This window comes from Triticum aestivum, chromosome 3B (assembly GCF_018294505.1).
Source record: "Triticum aestivum cultivar Chinese Spring chromosome 3B, IWGSC CS RefSeq v2.1, whole genome shotgun sequence".
Taxonomy (NCBI): Eukaryota; Viridiplantae; Streptophyta; class Magnoliopsida; order Poales; family Poaceae; genus Triticum; species Triticum aestivum.
In genome coordinates, this window is record NC_057801.1 from 223,816,850 (window position 1) to 223,835,015 (window position 18,166).

The window sequence follows — 18,166 nt, forward strand, 5'->3', positions numbered from 1 at the left end:
TAGAGTGCCATGATATGAATAGTATTCACTAGACTAGAGTCTATGGTGTGGGTAAAGTGGACAACCTCTACACAGTGTGTGTTAAACCTATTCGAATAGCCGGTTCCACGATGGTGGTCAAAAGTTTGGGAGTAAGCCACTAACCTGTCATTCATTAAGTAGGGTATAGTTTAGCAGAACAGGGTTTTAGAGTGGAGTAAAGTATGTAAGTCATGATTTAAGACAAACTGTTTGGCCACTTTAGATTATGATAACTTTAATATAAGGCCACTTGTGTAAATAAGTAAGAGTCCATGGTAGAGAGTTTTGCCCACTTGGATCAGGTCAACTTTAATTTAGTAATGGTCAAGTTTGGGAAAGAATTGCATGATAATGTTGTGGTCCGTACCATCGTACCAAGGTACAATAAGTTGTTTTGTGTTGGCCTAAGAAAGGCAAAGTGTTGTTCGGACTACACGCGAGATGTGGTCTTAGTGAGTCGGGCGTATTTACTTTCTAGTATAGCGGTAAGTTTACCTGTGATCTTGTCAGGATATTATTGTTGTTGTTGCTTAAACTTTGTCATTACTTTGTTACTTGTTCGTTTGATTGCTATATAACCAGTTGTCTTGCAAGTCCACTCAAATACTTGCCGCCTTGCACATGGCCAGATTCTGGAGATGGATAATCTAGATGGCCGCCCCAGCCAGTCTTGTGAATTGTGAAGCCCAACCAAGCCGTCAACCTAGTCTTCCGTTGTGATTTAGTTCTTTCGCCGCCGAATAACTCTGCTATGGAGTTATATGGATTATACCCCATTATAATCGGGCTACATACCCCGTTTTATCAATAAAGTCATGTTTGGAGCAATGTAACATGATACTGACACGTGTTGGGAAGTTATCCTGGGCCGGCACGTGCAAGCAACCCGTTTGGTCCAGACGGGGATGCCACAGTCGCCCAATGATTTTTGTTGTCAAGCGTTCTCTCATATGTTTAAGGCGGTGGGCCATATTCTGGTGTAGTTGTGTGGTTATCCTTGCCTTGCGGAGGCCAAAGGGAACACAAAATGCACACACTCATATACATGGATGATATGTCTATAATCCCAGTATGACATCGCAATGAGACATCCAAATTATATGCACAAAAAGTGTGTGAATGTGAAGAAGATAAGAAGATGTTGACATATAGGATGGGCTATGGGACCATAACACAATTTCAAAAAATCACTAAAGGCTCAATATGAGTAAAATGACTAGGTGGTGGGAAGTACGGGTAAGCTAACAGTATTGGAGTTTAGTACCGAGTGAATCTAGCGAAGAAGTTAAGTGATGAGTCGAGAGCTAGCACTGATAGCTTCACTAGATCTATTGTAGATGTGATTAAGATGAAAGTGAAAAGGGAACTGGTCTTTTGGGATATGAATATAAAGTCAAATTATAAGTAGTTCTCTATGCTGGTTCCCTTCCCTTGCATGCAGAGAGTGTGGCTGAGAAGAAATGATCGATTCGATTGTTCTTAACGCGTGTGGCTGGGAGGTGCTTTAAATTTTATACGGGCCAAAATTTAAATGCACACTAGATGTCCAAACGGGCCAAACTCGCATCTCCAAGGCCCGGCTCAACAATATGCACACACGCTAAATCCTATTCGGCGTCTTTAGCGCCCAATACTAGTCATTTTACTAACGGGCGCATACTGCCTCATCGCGTTTGGGCCGGCCCATTTTTTTTTCTCTGTTTCTAAAGAGCAAAAATTATACGAGAGCCAGGATTTGATCTCACGACGAGCATGTTAAGAGCAGGACACGACAACCACCCGACCAGTTCAGTTGTTGTGTTTCCTTACATGCTTTTCTCCTTTTGTTCTTTCATGTGTTTGTTTTCTTTTATTTTCAAGTTCGAGAAACTTTTTTTCTTCATGATATTTTTCTGCAAAATCGATATTTTTTTTGTCAAATTCGAAGAAACTTTTCCAAACTCGATGACCTTTCTTTCAAATTTCGCTGATTTTTTTCAAATTTGTTTTTTTTTCAAATTCGGTGAACTTTTTTTCAAATTTGATGAACTTTTCGTTTTAAACCCGGTGAACTTCTTTCAGATCGGATGAACTTTTTTCTCAAATCCTTTGAGCTCTTTTTCAAATTCAATGAATTTTTTTCAAATTTGATGAACTTTTTACAGATCCGATGAACTTTTTTCTCAAATTCGTTGAACTCTTTTCAAATTTGATGAACTTTCTTCAAATCCAGTGATTTCTTCTCAAATACAATGAATTTTTTTGCAATTCGATTAAGTTTTTTCAAATATCGTGAAATTTGTGTCAAAAATTGATGAGATGTTTTTTAGAAACGATGAACTTTTGTGTCAATTCGTAAATTTCAGATTCATTTGTTTTTTCAGTTTTGTGAAGGAACACCAAAAAAAGGAATGAACGAACGAAACGCGCAGCTGCGAACGAGAGGAAAGGAGCGAGCGTGCTAGCTGGACCGGCCCACGCGAGGCTGCCGCGAGCGCCCGGTAAGAGAACCGGCGCGCTGAAGAGGAGGTCGGAAAACCATATTTGCCGCTCCCTGCGGCAAACTGTCGGGGTACCGCACAGGGCTATCGAGCGAGCTCTCACGGGGGGCCGGCCGGGCCGACATTTTAAGTGTTCCATATACCGGTTTTGGGAACCTTCTAGAAGGTTCCTGAACCGCTTTTTCTTTTTTTATTTCTTTTTCGTTTTTATTTTTGATTTTTCTCGTTCTTTTTTCTGTCTTTTTTCTACCTTCTTCTGTTTTCTTTTTGGATTTTTTCTATTGTCAGTGAATGTCTCAGAAATTTTTCAAAATTTGTATTTTTCAGTTTTTTTTCGTTTTTTCAGAAAATGTTCCTATTTTCGAATTTTTTTCAGATATTTTGTACATATTTAAAATTTCGAAAATTGTTCACTTATATTCAAAAAATGTGCCAAATTTAAAAAAGTGTTTGTCTTTTTATGTTTTGTTTACAAAATAAAAATTGTTCGGATAATAAATATGTCCCCGCTATCAAATTTGTTGAAAAATTCAAAACATAATCATGTTCCCAAATTTTTTCACAAATTCAAAGAGTGTTCGCGTTTTTAAATTCTGTTCACCAATTAGAAAATGCTCAGGAATTTAAAAAAATGTTGTCATTTGCGAAATGTGTTTGAAATTTTTTAAAAATGTTCCCGTTTTAAAAAAAATCGCAAATTCAGAAAACTTTCATGTTTTCATTCCTGTTCACTTATTAAAAAAATATGCCAATTTTAGAGAAATGTTCCTGTCTTAAAATTTTGTTCAGAAATTCAATAAATGTTCATTTTTCTAATTTTGTTCACAAATTCAGATATGTTTGGGAATTTCAGAAAACGTTGCAGTTCCGAAATTTGTTTAGAAATTGAGAAAATGTTTCTTTTTCTAATTTTGTTGTCACAATTAAAAAAATGTTCATGATATTTAAAAAATGTTTACCTTTCAAAACAGGTTCATAAGTTCAAAAACAATCACATTTTCAAATTTTGTTCAAAAGTTCAAATAATGTTGCCATTTTCAAGTTTTAGTTCACATATACAAAAAATCTTTGTGATTTTCATATTGTTCTCAGGTTCATTTTTTTCTTCGTTTGAAAAGTTGTACCTGTTTTCAAAATTTGTTCACCAACAAAAAAAATGTTTGTGTTTTCCAAAAATGTTCTGGAATTTGAAATTGCATTTTACAAAAAAGGTTACATTTTTAATTTTTGTTCATGTTAACAAATAATCTTAACAATTCAAACTGTTCTCAGATTCAAAATTTTTATCTGCATTTCAAAAGTTGTACCTTTTTTCAAAATTTTGTTCACCATTTAAAAAAAAGTTTGTATTTTCAAAGTATGTTCTAGGATTTGGGGAATTATTCACGTTTTACAAAAAATTGGAACATTTCAGAAATGTTTGCGTTATAGAAAATTGTTCGGATTTTCAAAAGATGTACAATTTGTCAACTTTGTTTTACAAATTTAAATTTTTTTGGGGGAATTTAAATTGTATTCGCAGTTTGAAAAGATGTTCCGAAATTTAAAATTTGGCCATGTTTGTCAAAAAGTATTCATAATTGCAGAACAGTTTTAACAGTTTTTAAGTAAGATCCAATTTAAGCCGCGGTTTTCAGTTCATTTGTATTCGCCCCACAGATATGTCACAAAAGCTTTAGTGGGTGTGGTGGCTACCTTGTCGGGCGTATAAAGTGGAGGTCTACTGTGCGACCACAAATCGCCAAAAATAACGCAAAATGGGTGGTTGCTTGAGGGATCAAACTCGCATCGCTCGAGTGGGGAACCCTTTTTTAATCTTAGCTGACCACCAAGGCAATGGGTTACTTGTGATTTACTAGCGCTATACGGTACATGAACTAGTACGGGCGCGCTATTTATTTATCATTTATATTTTGCATTTACTTCTATAAATTCGTGAATTTAAAAACGTTCAATTATTTTGAGACAAAAGTTCATCGATTTTGAGAAATAGTTCATCATTTTTTAAGAACAGTTCACAAACTTAAAAAGTTCACCGATTTTGGAAAAAAAACTTTATGAAATAGTTTAAAAAGTTCATCATTTTCAAAAAAAAGTTCATCGATTTTGAAAAAAGTTCATCTTGTTTGAGAAAATAGTTCACAAATTTGAATGAAAAATTCGTCAATCTTGAAAAAACATCAAAATTAGTTCATCGGATTTGGAAAAACTTCACCAAATTTGAGAAAACAAAAGTCAAATTTGAGAAAAGTTTGCTGAATTAGAAAAAAGTTCATCAATTTTAGAAAAATGTGGACGGATTTGAGAAAGATCATCGAACAAGGAAGAAAAAGAAAAAGTTAAACAGAATAATGAAAAACAAAAAAGTAAAAAAGTGAAAGAAAAAGATAAGGTAAACAAGTGATGGAACTGTGAGCACCAAGTTACTGTGGCGGGGTGGTTACCATTGTGGGCTGTTAACCAGGAATTCTCTGGTTCGGTTGCCAGCTCTTGCGGAATTTTTGCGATTCGTATATGCGAACGACAGCCAAGCGAGCGAAATGGGCCAAGCCCAGCTAAAGCTGCTGCAGGTGCCCGTTAGCAGAATACACATTAACGAGCGCCTGCAGCGCTAAATAGGAAAAGCCACATTTGTCGCCCGACCTCTCGCGCGAGGTCAATCCAAATGGGCCGGCCCAGTCGAGCTATTCCTATGCGAACGGACGTCTTCTTGACGCAAATAGGTGCTCCCGAGGAGGTCTCCCAAACAGCTCCATATATACAACACGATGAAGAAGGGGAAAAGAGGAAAACCCTAATTTCATTGTTATTGCTTTAGGAAAACCTCTGTTAGCTCTTCCTCTCGCGAAAATCCCCAAATTACTTTGAGGATCTCGATTTCCCTAGCACCAAATCACCAACATCCTCACACCATGTCGTGGCACGGCGTCTTGCCCGACGAAGAGGACAGGATCGATCTCCCCCTTTACATCTCGCCCGCCACTCCCCCTTACATCTCGCCCGCCACACTTCTCTTCAAGGTGAGAGCTTACGAGATGGCGGCGCCGGATTCGATCTGCGTCCACCACCTGGTGGCGCGACCGGCAGGAGGTGAGCACGCCAAAGGATTAGCTGAGCTCAAGATTGTGGAAGGGGCAATCGGGAATCTGAGCAGGGAGGCATTGCCAGGGCCGGTGTATGGGTTCCAGGAGCTAGGTCTGGCGGAAGCAGTTCTGCACAACTTGGCGAGGTGTCAGTTCGAGACCCCGAGTCCGTTGCAGTGCTACTCGATCCCGATGGTGCTGGCCGGCCGGGACCTGTTGGTTTGCGCGCAGAAGGGGTCCGGGAAGACGACCGCCTTACTCATCCCGGTGTTGAGTGGGCTGGTGACGGCGCCGGTAGCAGCAGGAAGAACAGGACGTATGAAGTGTGTTAAACCACGCGCGCTCTTGCTCGTGCCTACCGCCAGGCTTGTAAAACAGGTAAGAGGATGCCTCTCAGCAGATTCCAAGGTGAATTTGTTTGCGCATATTCTCTCTATCTTGCAACCGACTTCAAAAAGTTTTGTGTTTATTTGAATAAAAAAATATGATGATAGAATATGGATGAATTTTTTTCAAAAGACCTTACAGCTATATTTTTTTGTAAAATCTTACAACTATTCGAAGAGAGCGAAGCCAAACTTTTCTCTGCAATCGTTTTAGAATAAAACACAAACTGCAAGATGTCTTGTCGGTGATATCTCTTGTGCCGCACCTGTGGTCGCAATTGTCTTGTGTCTATTAGTTGTACTTACCATGGTAGCTTTGACATCCTTATCATGAAAAATATACTTAGATAGGTAGCTGTTATGTTATCATTATTACGGAGTCAAATTATGCTATAACTCCTTATGATTACACACTGCAGAAGACTAGTTGCGACTGCAAACCGAACATACTAGTTTTTACGGATTGAGTCTGCTAAATCAAAGAATCAGCTTTATTGCTCCTGGTTTTGTGAGTTCAGTTTAATGTTAAATTTGTTTATTTAGGATATATTGCACATCTGTTGTGCATTTTCTATTCACTTTGTGATTAGGTACTGGTAGCTACATATGCGCTTTGTTTTCTCACTAATAGGTGGCTACCATAACTAGGGTATCAATCAAGGTGGCGGGGAGGGGGGGAGGGGAGGGGGCTCTTAATTTTGATCGAAAATAAAGCTTCGTTATCTGCAGCCGTTGCTGATGATGTATAGTTTTCTAAAGCTGGTAGCTGCTTTTTTTGTGACCTATTCTAGCTTAGAAATGTGAAGCGTGCACTAGTAGTATGCAGAAAGCTAGAAACTGTCTTCTCATCCATACCAGATGTAATCCTTTGGTATGTGAAGATGCTTATGTGAAAACACTTCTGTGTTTGTATGCCTGTTTACATTTGAAACAGTTTCCGATCAACAATGTATTGCACTTGTTTGAATCAATCACATAGAGCTGTGGTGACATTCCTTATTCGTGAGTTACTTTGAGAGATTGTTGATATTTGATTGTGTGAGTAAAAATGCCTTTGATGTTACTACCCTGTACAGCATCTATCTGAAATAGTTTTGCAATTGTCCGGTGGAATACTTCATACTACTAATGTTTCTTGTCTTCAATTCTATTGTTCTTTTTCTTCATCTGTGGAATATTGAGTCTGTTTAGTATGGTTATACACACTTACATAAAGGGTAATTTTACTCCCTCCGTTCCTAAATGCAAGTCTTCTTAGAGATTCCAATATGGACTACATACGGAGCAAAATGAGTGAATCTACACTCTAAAATACGTCTATATACATCCGTATGTAGTCCGTAATGAAATCTCTAAAATGACATATTTAGGGACGGAGGGAGTATTTATTTATGTGTGCCACTAGTACCTGTTAGCGGTGCTAAAGACTTCGCTGATAATGGTATCATATTTCAGATTGGTGCTGATATCAGGAAATTCTCTTACCGAACTAGAATAAGAGTTCATTCAAAGATGAAAGGGAAGATGCAGGTGATTGCCGTTTGTTTTCTTCTCTCTTCCTCGGGCAGAGTTTCAGATTTCCATTAAGTTCTTTTCTTTGCTGCTGATTGTAGAAATGTCAGCTTGAAGCGGGCATTGATATAGTTGTTTCTACACCCCGACGTCTTATCAACATGGTTAGAACCACTCAAGTCTCCCTTGAGGCAATAAAGTATCTGGTCATATGCGAGCTTGGTTTGATGCTGGATATGGGGTTTGAAAAAACGTTAAGGAAGATAGTTGATGACATGCATATTCCACCGAAATCTGCCAGACATACTTTACTTTCCAGCGGTACTTTCCAACCAGCAGTACAGGTAAGAACAATGTTGTCATGCCTTCTGTTTTCTGCAATAGCTCCAAACATTCAACTGGATCAGTATTTTTTATTCTTTACTGTATGAAGCATGTAATTCTCTTTACTGTTTGAAGCGCTTTTTCATTTCATAATTTTGTTTACACAACGTTGGCAGCATGTTTTCATGTCTCACTGGTATCCTCTATGATCTTCCCCAAGCTACTATGAGCTGTGAGAAATGAGAATCATCGCTGTCATCTTTTCTAGTATGAGCTGTACTGTGTCAGTGAGTTCCTTGGAATGTCCTTGCCACCAGACATGGTGTGGAGGCTCCAATATCAGATTGTCATGGGCGGATAGATCATAGCTAGTTTTCCAGCGGCTGGACATACGATATGAACTCTGTCTGTAACCGGTCCTGCCTATATGCTTGCAGGGCAAAACTGGTTCCAGCAGAAGAGTCAGGTGCCTCATTTGATTAAAGCGCCAGCAGGTCGCTCAACAATTCTTTTTACTCGTGACCATTATAACCAGAGTCTTCACCAGTCTTCACAGTGAAGCTCGGAATGCGGCCATGATGGCGGGGTGAGGCATTGATCAAGCCAAGAATTGATAGACATCGACATAGCCCGCACGCTGCAGATCGCTAGGATCAATATGTGACACCATACTTGGCGATGAGCCACCGCTACCCCTGTCCGACATGGATGTCGTTGGTCAGGAAGCTCAAGCTGGTCACACCATCGATCTCGTCCCACCTCCATGACGCCGTGCTTGTCGGCTGTCCTGTGCCGAGCCGCCAGTTCTCATGGGAGCCTTAGCTTGGAAAGTTAATGCTTAAGCTAGCTGAGCCCTCCTCCATGCCCTGTTGCCTAGACATTTGGCTCGTACGCCTTGTGTGGATAAGCAGGAGGGAGGTAGGGAGGGAAAGGGGGAGGGAGAGGGAGACTGTCCTTTCTTAACTCACGCTACACGTTGGTTAGAATAGATGGGGCGTCTATAACAACAATAATATTCTTTGGTGTACTCACTCTGTCTAGTGGAACTGCTATTTACTAACATATCGATACACATTTGATTATGCCTGCTTAGATACGTTTGACTTCTATCGAGCTTCTTTACTTTGATCATGTTTGCAGAAACTGGCTTGGGATTTCTTGTCAGATTACTTATTTATCACCGATGGGAGGTTGGAGTTCAGTATTGGCCTAACTAAGCAGAAAATTGAGCTTGCCTCTGAAGAAGAGAAAAGAGGCCTCCTGCTAAATCTGTTACAGAAGCAATCCGTCTCTTCTGCCGGCATGGTAATACTTGTTGCCATCCTAAGTGTAACAAGTACATTGGTCTCTGTTTGCTGCTTAAAGAATTCTCAAGTTACCTTGCATGCTTGTCTAGCAGAGCCAACTCAGAACAGTAGTTTTTGTCGAGACAAAAGGAAAGGCTGATTCATTGAAGAATTGGCTATGCAATGAAGGTTTTCCTGCAACAGTGATCTTTGCTGACAGTTCACAGCAGGTACGTATGTTTATATGAACTCTTCACTGATTGCCTAACTTGTTTTTAAGCTGCATTGTTTGTGTTATAAAGAAGATTTCAACCTAAATTACTCTCATCTGCCATGCTGGTCTCATACTTCCTGTAGCTTTATATGTATGACCTTCAGTGTTCAGTGTTTGCTAGGTTCTAGTAAGAACTTACGGTTCTGCACTAATGCTTGGAAGACCTACTATAATGCTTCATCTATTCTCTTACATGCCTCTTGTGTTCACTTGTCTCGTTTAGCTGAATGAGTGAACAAGTATTCTGAGATTGAATCTAGTCAAGGCTGTTATTAATCATGCAAATAGATAGATAATGGGCCTTAGCATTATCTTGGCACTTCCATTACAATTATCTGTTGAGCCGAGAGCAGTAAATATTTAACTGTTCTGTTTGTCATCTTTAATTATATATTGATCATATGCATATGCTCTTTGAAGGAGAGAGAGAGCGCATCGCTACCTTTCCAGATTAGCGGCATTTCTATCCTGATTGCTGCCAATGCAGCCTCACCAGGCTTGGACGTTGCAAATGTTGATCATTTGATTAACTATGATCTTCCAAAGTCTGTTGAGGAATATGTTGAGAGGATTAGAACATTTGCGAGAGTTGGTTCTGCCACTTCCTTCTTCACTGAGTCCAACCGGTCCATAGCAAAAGGCTTGCTGGAATTGATGATTGAGGCAAATCTAGAAGTGCCAGATTGGCTGTTGGACTATGCTAATCCTGATTATACTAGGTGAGTGATTATCTCAGGCTCATGCTAATGATCCTAAGGACCATCATAATTTTATCCAGTTTTATTTTGTGTGCAATGTTTACTAACTTCATTATATTGAAACAAACTGTTTAGATCTGTGGAATTGGACTCAGAAGATGAGGAGAATGATAAGGACAGATATGATTTAGCTCGGTATGCAAATCCAACACATAAGTTCTATGTCAAGTTCGTTTGAGCATATAGTAACATCTAGTGTTTAATACTTCATAAACTGCATATGCAGGTCTCTCGCCTCACGCAAGATTGATAACATATACGATCTGGCATGTGTTTGGGCTGAATTAAATTGCAGGAGAACTAAGCAAAGCTTTGATGATAGTAGGATCAAGACAATGTCTAAAGATTGTTGTATTGCATTTACACAACAAGAAGAATACAAGGTATATATTCAGTTGTCAACTTTGAAGTTGCAGTGCATCTTTCATGTGAATATACTTACATGTCTGTATATTTGTTTTGATAATTGTTGCAGTTCCTCAAGTTCTATTTCGTCAAGGTTACTCAGCATTGTTATAGTCCTGAAAGTTATGAAAAAACCTATTGGCATTACAATTTCATTGCCAAGATTAAGAGTAAATCAGGAATCTGGACTGAAGGTATCTACTTTGCTGAAAGAAAATTAGAATGTGATGTGGAGACATTTTGTTGCTCTTTCCTGGAGCCGTCAGACGATGGTGAGTGCTATGGTTGTCAACATGGGGAGGCGAAGGTTCGGCATCCAACTAGAGGTGACTATGAGAGAGGAACACCTGATCATGTTTGGCTTTCCGATGGTGACTGTGAAATTAGTGATGATGATATGGTGGATTTCTAAACTTGTGTAACATTGCATTTTCAATTTGTGTACTGAAACACCATACTTGTTGCGTGTGTAGGCATTAACCTTTTACCACTTGTACTAAGGTTAATTCATCTCAATGAGAGTACAATGACATGTTTCCATTTTAATTTCAAAGCCGTACAATGGCATGTTTATATGGAACTCAAGTCACTTGAAAGGGTTACTTCCTCTGATCCATATTACTTGTCGCTGACTTGGTACAAGTTGTACTAAGTCAGCAACAAGTAATATGGATTGGAGGAAGTATTTTCTTTTTGAGATGCAACAACAGAGTTTGAATTGCACTGATACTGACATAGCTTCTCCCTGATAACATAAATGTAGGAAGACACTGAGGAAACTTTTCGTTATTAGAACTGATAACCAAGTGGCAGCATTGTCGCATCCAGCAGTTGGCTGCCTTGCTGGCCTGTAGGATCCGAGGGTGTTGAATAGTTTGAGGCTCCAAGGATGAGTACAGAATCACCAAACAAAGCTAAATGCGTCAACTTGCGAATACTCATCCTGTGAGGACAAAGTTGAGACACTTATTTTTAGACGGAGGGAGTAGCTTGAAAGGTTTGACCAAGTATTGTTAAGAGGCTAGTCAACATCAACCCAATATCCCAAAATAAGTGTCAACTTTGTACTGACTTTTTTTCGAGAGTACGCAATTGCGTACCTTAGCTTTATAGAAGAAGGAGAACAAGATTTACAGGAAACCACATGACAATGCGCACATTATCATGGGTCGCCACTCCACACAGCTATCTAGTTTAATGTCTCACAAAACGTTGTAGCCCTCCTACTCCGCTTACCACTAAGTTCCACTCTCTAAGCTCCTCTAGAATAACCCCAGCTAGATCTATGGCCGCCAATTGCTGCTCTCTTCTGTTGAAAACTCTGGCATTACGTTGCTTCCATAGTGCCCACGCCGTGCATATAACCAGACTATCGAACCCTCTCTTCTCCTTACCAAGATAACTTCTGCGCTTCCGCAGCCACCACTCCACAAACGTGTCCTCCGTCGATGGGGCCACGGTTGGCAACTGCAGCCTGTCCGCAGCCACCACTGCAACTTTGTACTGATTTTAGTACAAAGTTATAGTATTAAACTTGAGACACTTGTTTTGGTTTTGGTTTTCGGACTGAGGGAGTAGCTCGGAAGGTTTGAGTAAATATCGTTAAGAGGCTCGAACATCTCTGGAACACCTACCCAGATGGAGCAAATTGCTTTGGCGGCTCCGAGTGGAAGAGCAAATTGCGGAGTGGAAGTGTGTGGGAGCTAGTAGCTCTGACTAGTTGCAACGCATATATCTGGTTGCAACATTATCTTTGAGCACATAGAGAAAGAAACTCAGCTCAGCAACCTCTCTCCTTTGTTGATCATTAAAATGAAGTCTAATTTCTTGGCTAGGCCAACATTTGTCTTCATGGAATGTGGAGGGGTCACCAATCAACTTTCTTTGTGAAAGTGCATGTGGCTAATTTTATTTCGGTGTGACGACAATATAGTTATCGGTTGCTAAAAGTTTATCTTAGGATATTGGTTCCAGAAGATCATGTTAAGTTGTCTGACCCCCTCCCCCCATTGAGTAGTTAAACGCCGCTAGGCTACCTGCCCATATGAGGCACTTGTGTGCGGTAAGCTTTCTAGATCGTTAGATTTTTTTTACAATGGTATGATTTTTATGCTGGCAATCAGATCATCATCAAAACCCCATCCCCTTTTAATAGTATTGGCTTTCCTATGGACTCAATGTGATCTTGGATCACTTAACCAAAAAATGTAGAGTCTTGAGCTTTTGCCAATCCATGTCCTTAGCATTTTGAGGGGTCCACAATTACCAGTCCTTGCCATGCCAAATATTGGACTTCCTGAAATCTTTAACTTGAATGGATGTTAGTTCAATGAGATATATGTTGTTATGAATTACTAAAACCACTCGGGGATTAGTTGCACTTTCAATCTCCCATTTTTTGTTAATTGATGACAACATATAGATCAAAGCTTCGACAAATGATTAAATGAATGAAATACATCGTCACTTTGAGAAATATGTGATAAGTAAGAGTCCTTTCTAAATTTGTGCATTATTAAAAATTTGCGTTTGAATGCAAATGCACAATCGATTAGGAACATGGGTCACTCTTGCATGTCACATACAACTTGGTGAGCGCAAAAAATGATATGATTGGAATAGTAAGCACGCATCACCAAAAGCACAAGTGTATGATCATACAAAGATAATGATAAGCATTTGTGCATAGCATGAAGCATAGTATCTCGCAAACATAACGGGCAAAGCAGCATAAACCAAGTAGCAGCAAAAACTCAAAGAAATCAAACAGGGAAAAGAAAGACTCTCTCTCTCTCTCTCAACCTAATGATCTATACAAATTCCCCCCCCTTTGGCAACAAGTACCAAAAAGCTCGAATAGGATAAAACTATGTGTAAGTGCATCTAGTGCCACCCATAGTTGGTTTTGGAGTATTGACGACAAACATGGTTGAGGGACTAATGTGTTTGTGAGTTTCACATGATAACACAGGTAGAAGTCCCTATTGATTCGGTTTACCCATCGAAGATGACCCTTAAAAATGTATGAAGACATTGAAGACAATGGTGGTTCGCGAAGACATTCACGTCGAAGATAATGACGTGTGAAGACATTCACTTGAAGACAATGGAGTGCGAAGACGTAGTTTGTTTCATAGTTTCTCTCTATCTCTCTCTCTCTTAGCCTAATGATCTATACAAATTCTCCCCCTTTGGCAATAAGTACCAAAAAGCTCGAATAGGATAGAACTATGTGTAAGTGCATCTAGTGCCACCCACTGGTACACGTCGGTGCTATACAAATGATTTTTAACCCCTTTCCACGACGACTTTTGGAACCATCGCCAAGTGAGTGTGGGCGATAGGGGGGTCCTTCCCACATGGATAGGCCCTCCTGGCACACATGCTGGGAAAAATGAGCTCGTGTGCGATCGGGCGAGGCATCAAAACCCAATCGTTTCCGTTCGTATGTACATCCCACACGGTGAATCCCAGAAAAATATTTTCGTTCGTATGTATACCACACATAGTCAATCCAAGGATTACATTTCCGTTCTTATGTACATCCCACATAGTTAATCCAGGGAAAACGTTTCCGTTCGTATATACATCCCACACAGTTTTATGTATAGGCTCGTGTGTGGAAGGTGTAACTATCACACACGCTCTGCCTTGGTTAACCGTTTGCTTTTATCAACTACATCACACACGATTTGATGAAGAAAACTGTGTGGCATTGGGCTATCCATCACAAGCGCTTTTACTGCTAGAACCGTTTGCAAAGTTCCATGACCCATTTAGCAGGTTTATTAGTTTACAATTAATAATTCCAGTATTACGCAAATTCACATTTCATATCAAATAGTTGTTTACCAATTTCATAAATATATTTTAACATCAAAGTAGGATAGCTACCTGAAAACAGCACAGTACAACATATAGCTAGTTCAACTTCATAAGAACAATATTAGAATAATATATACATTTCCCTAATCGAGATCATCCAGGAACGTCTTATCCACCCCTGCTTTCAGTTCAGTAAGAACCTGTTTTGCACTGTCCAACTGGGAAAGTGCCTCCCCCTTCGCCAACACCATCTTAGCAAAGTCTGATTTAAAAAATATGAGCTCATTCTCCACCTTCCTCCTTTTATCCCGCATCTTCAAATATTATTCAGCGTTAACAACACTTTCTCTAAGCCTATCTCTGTTCTCTTCCTCATACATGCTCCTGAACTTAACTAAGCACATCTTCAAATACCATGGCCACTCTTGATCAACCCACTCCAAGTAAGAACACTTCCGTTCATCCTATAATATTTAAAACTAGATCAGTACATTGTAGGGGACATCGGTTTATAGCAACATAGAAATCACCAATACTTATTTTGAAAAACTGAAGAAACAGGTTAATTATGACATATCTTCTCAAAAAGATCAATGTGCAAATAAATTAATTGCTACTGAGACAACAACCAAATTCTGAAACATCAGAAGCTATAATTAACTACAACAACGCCACAAGTTCTTACTCATGTATTATAAATAACAAATTGAACATTTTATGAGGAAGATAAATATAACTGCAACAACATAGCGACAATGTTTGGATGACAACAAATTGATACTAACATGTGTGTACATGCACAAATTTAGTAACATAGAACTAATAGCACTAAGGCCGTCCACTATGTATGCCAAAACTGGTGTAAAGACAATTGTTGCTACATCTCGCACCGATGCCCTACACTGGCGAGCCGATGCAGCGGAAAAAATCAGGGACCCGGACTCCGGAGCACCCAGTTGCTCTGATGCCCAGTTCCTTCGTGCCATAAAGATTTAGTATTTGACTGCTTGGCTGCTCAGATGTGTGGACCAAAGTTGGCTACACAAACTGCTGAAGCGGTGCCAAATAATTTTCTAATGGCACCGCTGATGAGATGGCAACATTTTTAGATAGTAGGTGTAACGCCCCGGATTCGATGCGCCAGGTGTCTGCCAGTTATTCGCCGTCGTTGCCATGTCATTTGCTTGCGTGTTGCACTTTTCCATGTCATCATATGCATTTCATATCATGTCATCATGTGCATTTCATTTTGCATACGTGTTCGTCTCATGCATCTGAGCTTTTTCCCCGTTGTCCGTTTTGCAATCCGGCACTCCTATGTTCCCCGGCGTCCCCCTTTTTGCCTCTTTTTATGTGCGGGTGTTAAAACTTTCTCGGAATGGCCCGAGGTTTGCCAAGCGACCTTGGTATACCACCGGTAGACCGTCTGTCAAGTTTCGTGCCATTTGGAGGTTGTTTGATACTCCAACGGTTAACCGGGTAACCGCAAAAGCCCTCTTTGAGTTGCAGCCCAACACCCCTTCCAAAGTGGCCCAAAGCCCAGCAAACTCCCCTCCATGCTCTCGGTCGTTCGATCACGATCGCGTGGCCGTAAACCGCTCCTCATTTGGACTCTCCTAGCCCCCTCTACCTATAAATAGGTGTCTCCCCCCGAATTTTCGCGCAGATGAACCCTAGCCCCTTCTTCCTCCGCGCGCCGGACTTGTCCGCCCGGCGCCGGACGCGTCCGCCGCCGTTGCTCCAGCCAACGGGAGAGCGCCACGTGGCCCCGGCCACCGCTCGCCGCCCGCGGCCCGCCAGGCCTGCCGCCGGCCCCCGCGCGGCCCGCGCGCCGCCGCCGATGCGCTCCGCGGCCGCCGGCGCCCGCCGCCACGGTGCCCCGCGCCACCCCGCCGGCCGGCCGCCACCTCCCCGCGCCGCCGCCCGGGGCCCCGAGCGCCCGCGCCTCTCCTCCCCGCCGCCCCAGCTAGGGCGCGCGCCGCCCGCGCCTCCCCGGCCCCACGCCGCCGGTACCCGCCGCCGGCCGCGTCTGCCGCGCCGGAGCTCGCCTCCGCCCGGCGCCGGTGGACTCCTCCGCCGCGCTCCTCGTCCCTGCCGGCCGGATCCGGTCGGGCCGGACTGGATCCGCCCCTCCCCGAGCTCCTCCGGCCCGGATCCGCCTTCTCCGGCCATCCCCACCAACTCCGGCGACCTCCCCGGCGGTCCTCGAAATCCGTGCGAGGTTGACTTTTTCCCCTTCCCCGAAACTGCTAAGTCCCAGATTATGTACATTATCATGCCATGTTTGACCTGCTGTATCTCTGCATCCGTAGCTCCGTTTCGTGCGTGTAATATGTCAAATTGTTCGTCTCGACGAGTACATCATTTCATTCCATTGCATCATATTCATTTGAGCTCATCTTGATGCCCGAAATATTGTTGGAAGAGTGCATGTTGCTGTTAATGTGCTGAAACTGTTATAACTTGCTCATTTATCATTTTTGCCATGTTTGATGTGTGCATCCTATGAGGTTGATGTCTACATGTGTTTTGATCTATGCAATGCCATCTTTCCAGGGGTGCCAACCATGTATTTTTGTGAGTTGTGTGCTGAGTGTATCAAGCTTGCTAAGTAGGGTAGTTGCTGTTGCTGTTTTCCTGACAGATTCTGTTATATTTTGTTGCTATGTTAACATGCTTCTACTAGTCATTTCGTGCATAATCTGGAGATGTCCTATAACATGTTTTGATATACATGTCATGCTCTATCCATTCATGCCCCTGGTTGCAATTATAGCCTGCTATAGCTTGTTGTAATCTTGCTCCAAATTTGCTAAAAAAATGTTGCTGTCAGCCTATTAACATTAAGTTCACTTGTTCCCATGTGTTTTGCTAGTCTTCCATGCACCCTATGACCTTACTCTTGACATGCTTAGCTTCATAAACATGCCTTCTTACTGTTGGTTGTCTTGCCATGCCATGTATTGCTCTGTGGTGAGTGATTCAAGCTCACCAACATGCCTACTTATTGTTGTTCCTGCCATGTTTAAATCTGTAATATAACTTGCCATGTTTACATGGGTGCCATCATATTTTCTGTGCCCTTTTGGCTCATGGTCAGTAAAGGACTTTTGATCTATGCAATTAGTAGATTCATGCCATGCCTTTGTTTGCCATGATAAGTTCCTGTAGCATATTGTTTGATAGCTCTGAACATTGCAACCTGATGTTATTTCCTAATAAGTCTGAAACTGTTATTATTTGCTATCTTTCTATGTCTTTTTGAGCATGTTCTAGTTGTTTCTGGAGATAGCTCAATGTTCATGTTTTGTTATGCTTTACCTGTACTTCATGCTCATGCCTTTTGTTATTATGTTGGGGTGCTGTAGCTTGTTGTTTTGATGCTTGTAAGATGCCTAGTTGCTGTTATGGACAGATTGTTGTTATGACTTGTATAGTGTGCATGCGTTGCACCGTTGCTCCGTTTTGAGTGTGCTCTATATGAAACTTGCTTGATTTTGCATGTAGTTTCATATTATCATGTTGCATCCTTGTTTTGAGGTGTTTGCCTTATGTTTGTATGCATTTTGCATCAATGCCATGTTTAACTTGTTTTGCTCATATCTTCTAGGCCGTAGCTCCGAACTAAATGAACTTTATATGTAACTTGACTAGAATTTCGTGTAGATCATCTTGGTGCATCTTAACTTGCTGTTTAACTACTTGAACTTAAGGTTTATTCAGTTCTGGACCAATTTCGAAATTTGCATATGAGGACTTACCGGAATTGTTCTATGTTGTTCCCGGCCTCATTTAAACTTGCCTTGATGTGT

At 41.1% G+C, this 18,166-nt stretch overlaps 1 protein-coding gene across 3 annotated transcripts; it reads left to right on the forward strand.

Moving 5' to 3' along the window:
- Positions 1–5,244: 5,244 nt before the first annotated feature.
- Positions 5,245–11,104, forward strand: LOC123069451 (DEAD-box ATP-dependent RNA helicase 52A). Of its 3 annotated transcripts, XM_044492311.1 has the most exons (10): positions 5,245–5,591; positions 5,670–5,962; positions 7,426–7,500; positions 7,584–7,826; positions 8,947–9,111; positions 9,203–9,322; positions 9,787–10,085; positions 10,200–10,259; positions 10,351–10,507; positions 10,600–11,104. In XM_044492311.1, the coding sequence occupies exons 1-10, from the start codon at positions 5,414–5,416 to the stop codon at positions 10,939–10,941; spliced, it is 1,932 nt and encodes a 643-aa protein (XP_044348246.1). In that variant the 5' UTR covers positions 5,245–5,413; the 3' UTR covers positions 10,942–11,104. The 3 variants fall into 3 exon arrangements, with proteins under 3 accessions (XP_044348246.1, XP_044348244.1, XP_044348245.1); XM_044492309.1 differs by having other exon boundaries at positions 5,245–5,962; XM_044492310.1 differs by having other exon boundaries at positions 5,247–5,962; positions 9,206–9,322.
- The last annotated feature ends 7,062 nt before the right edge of the window (positions 11,105–18,166 follow it).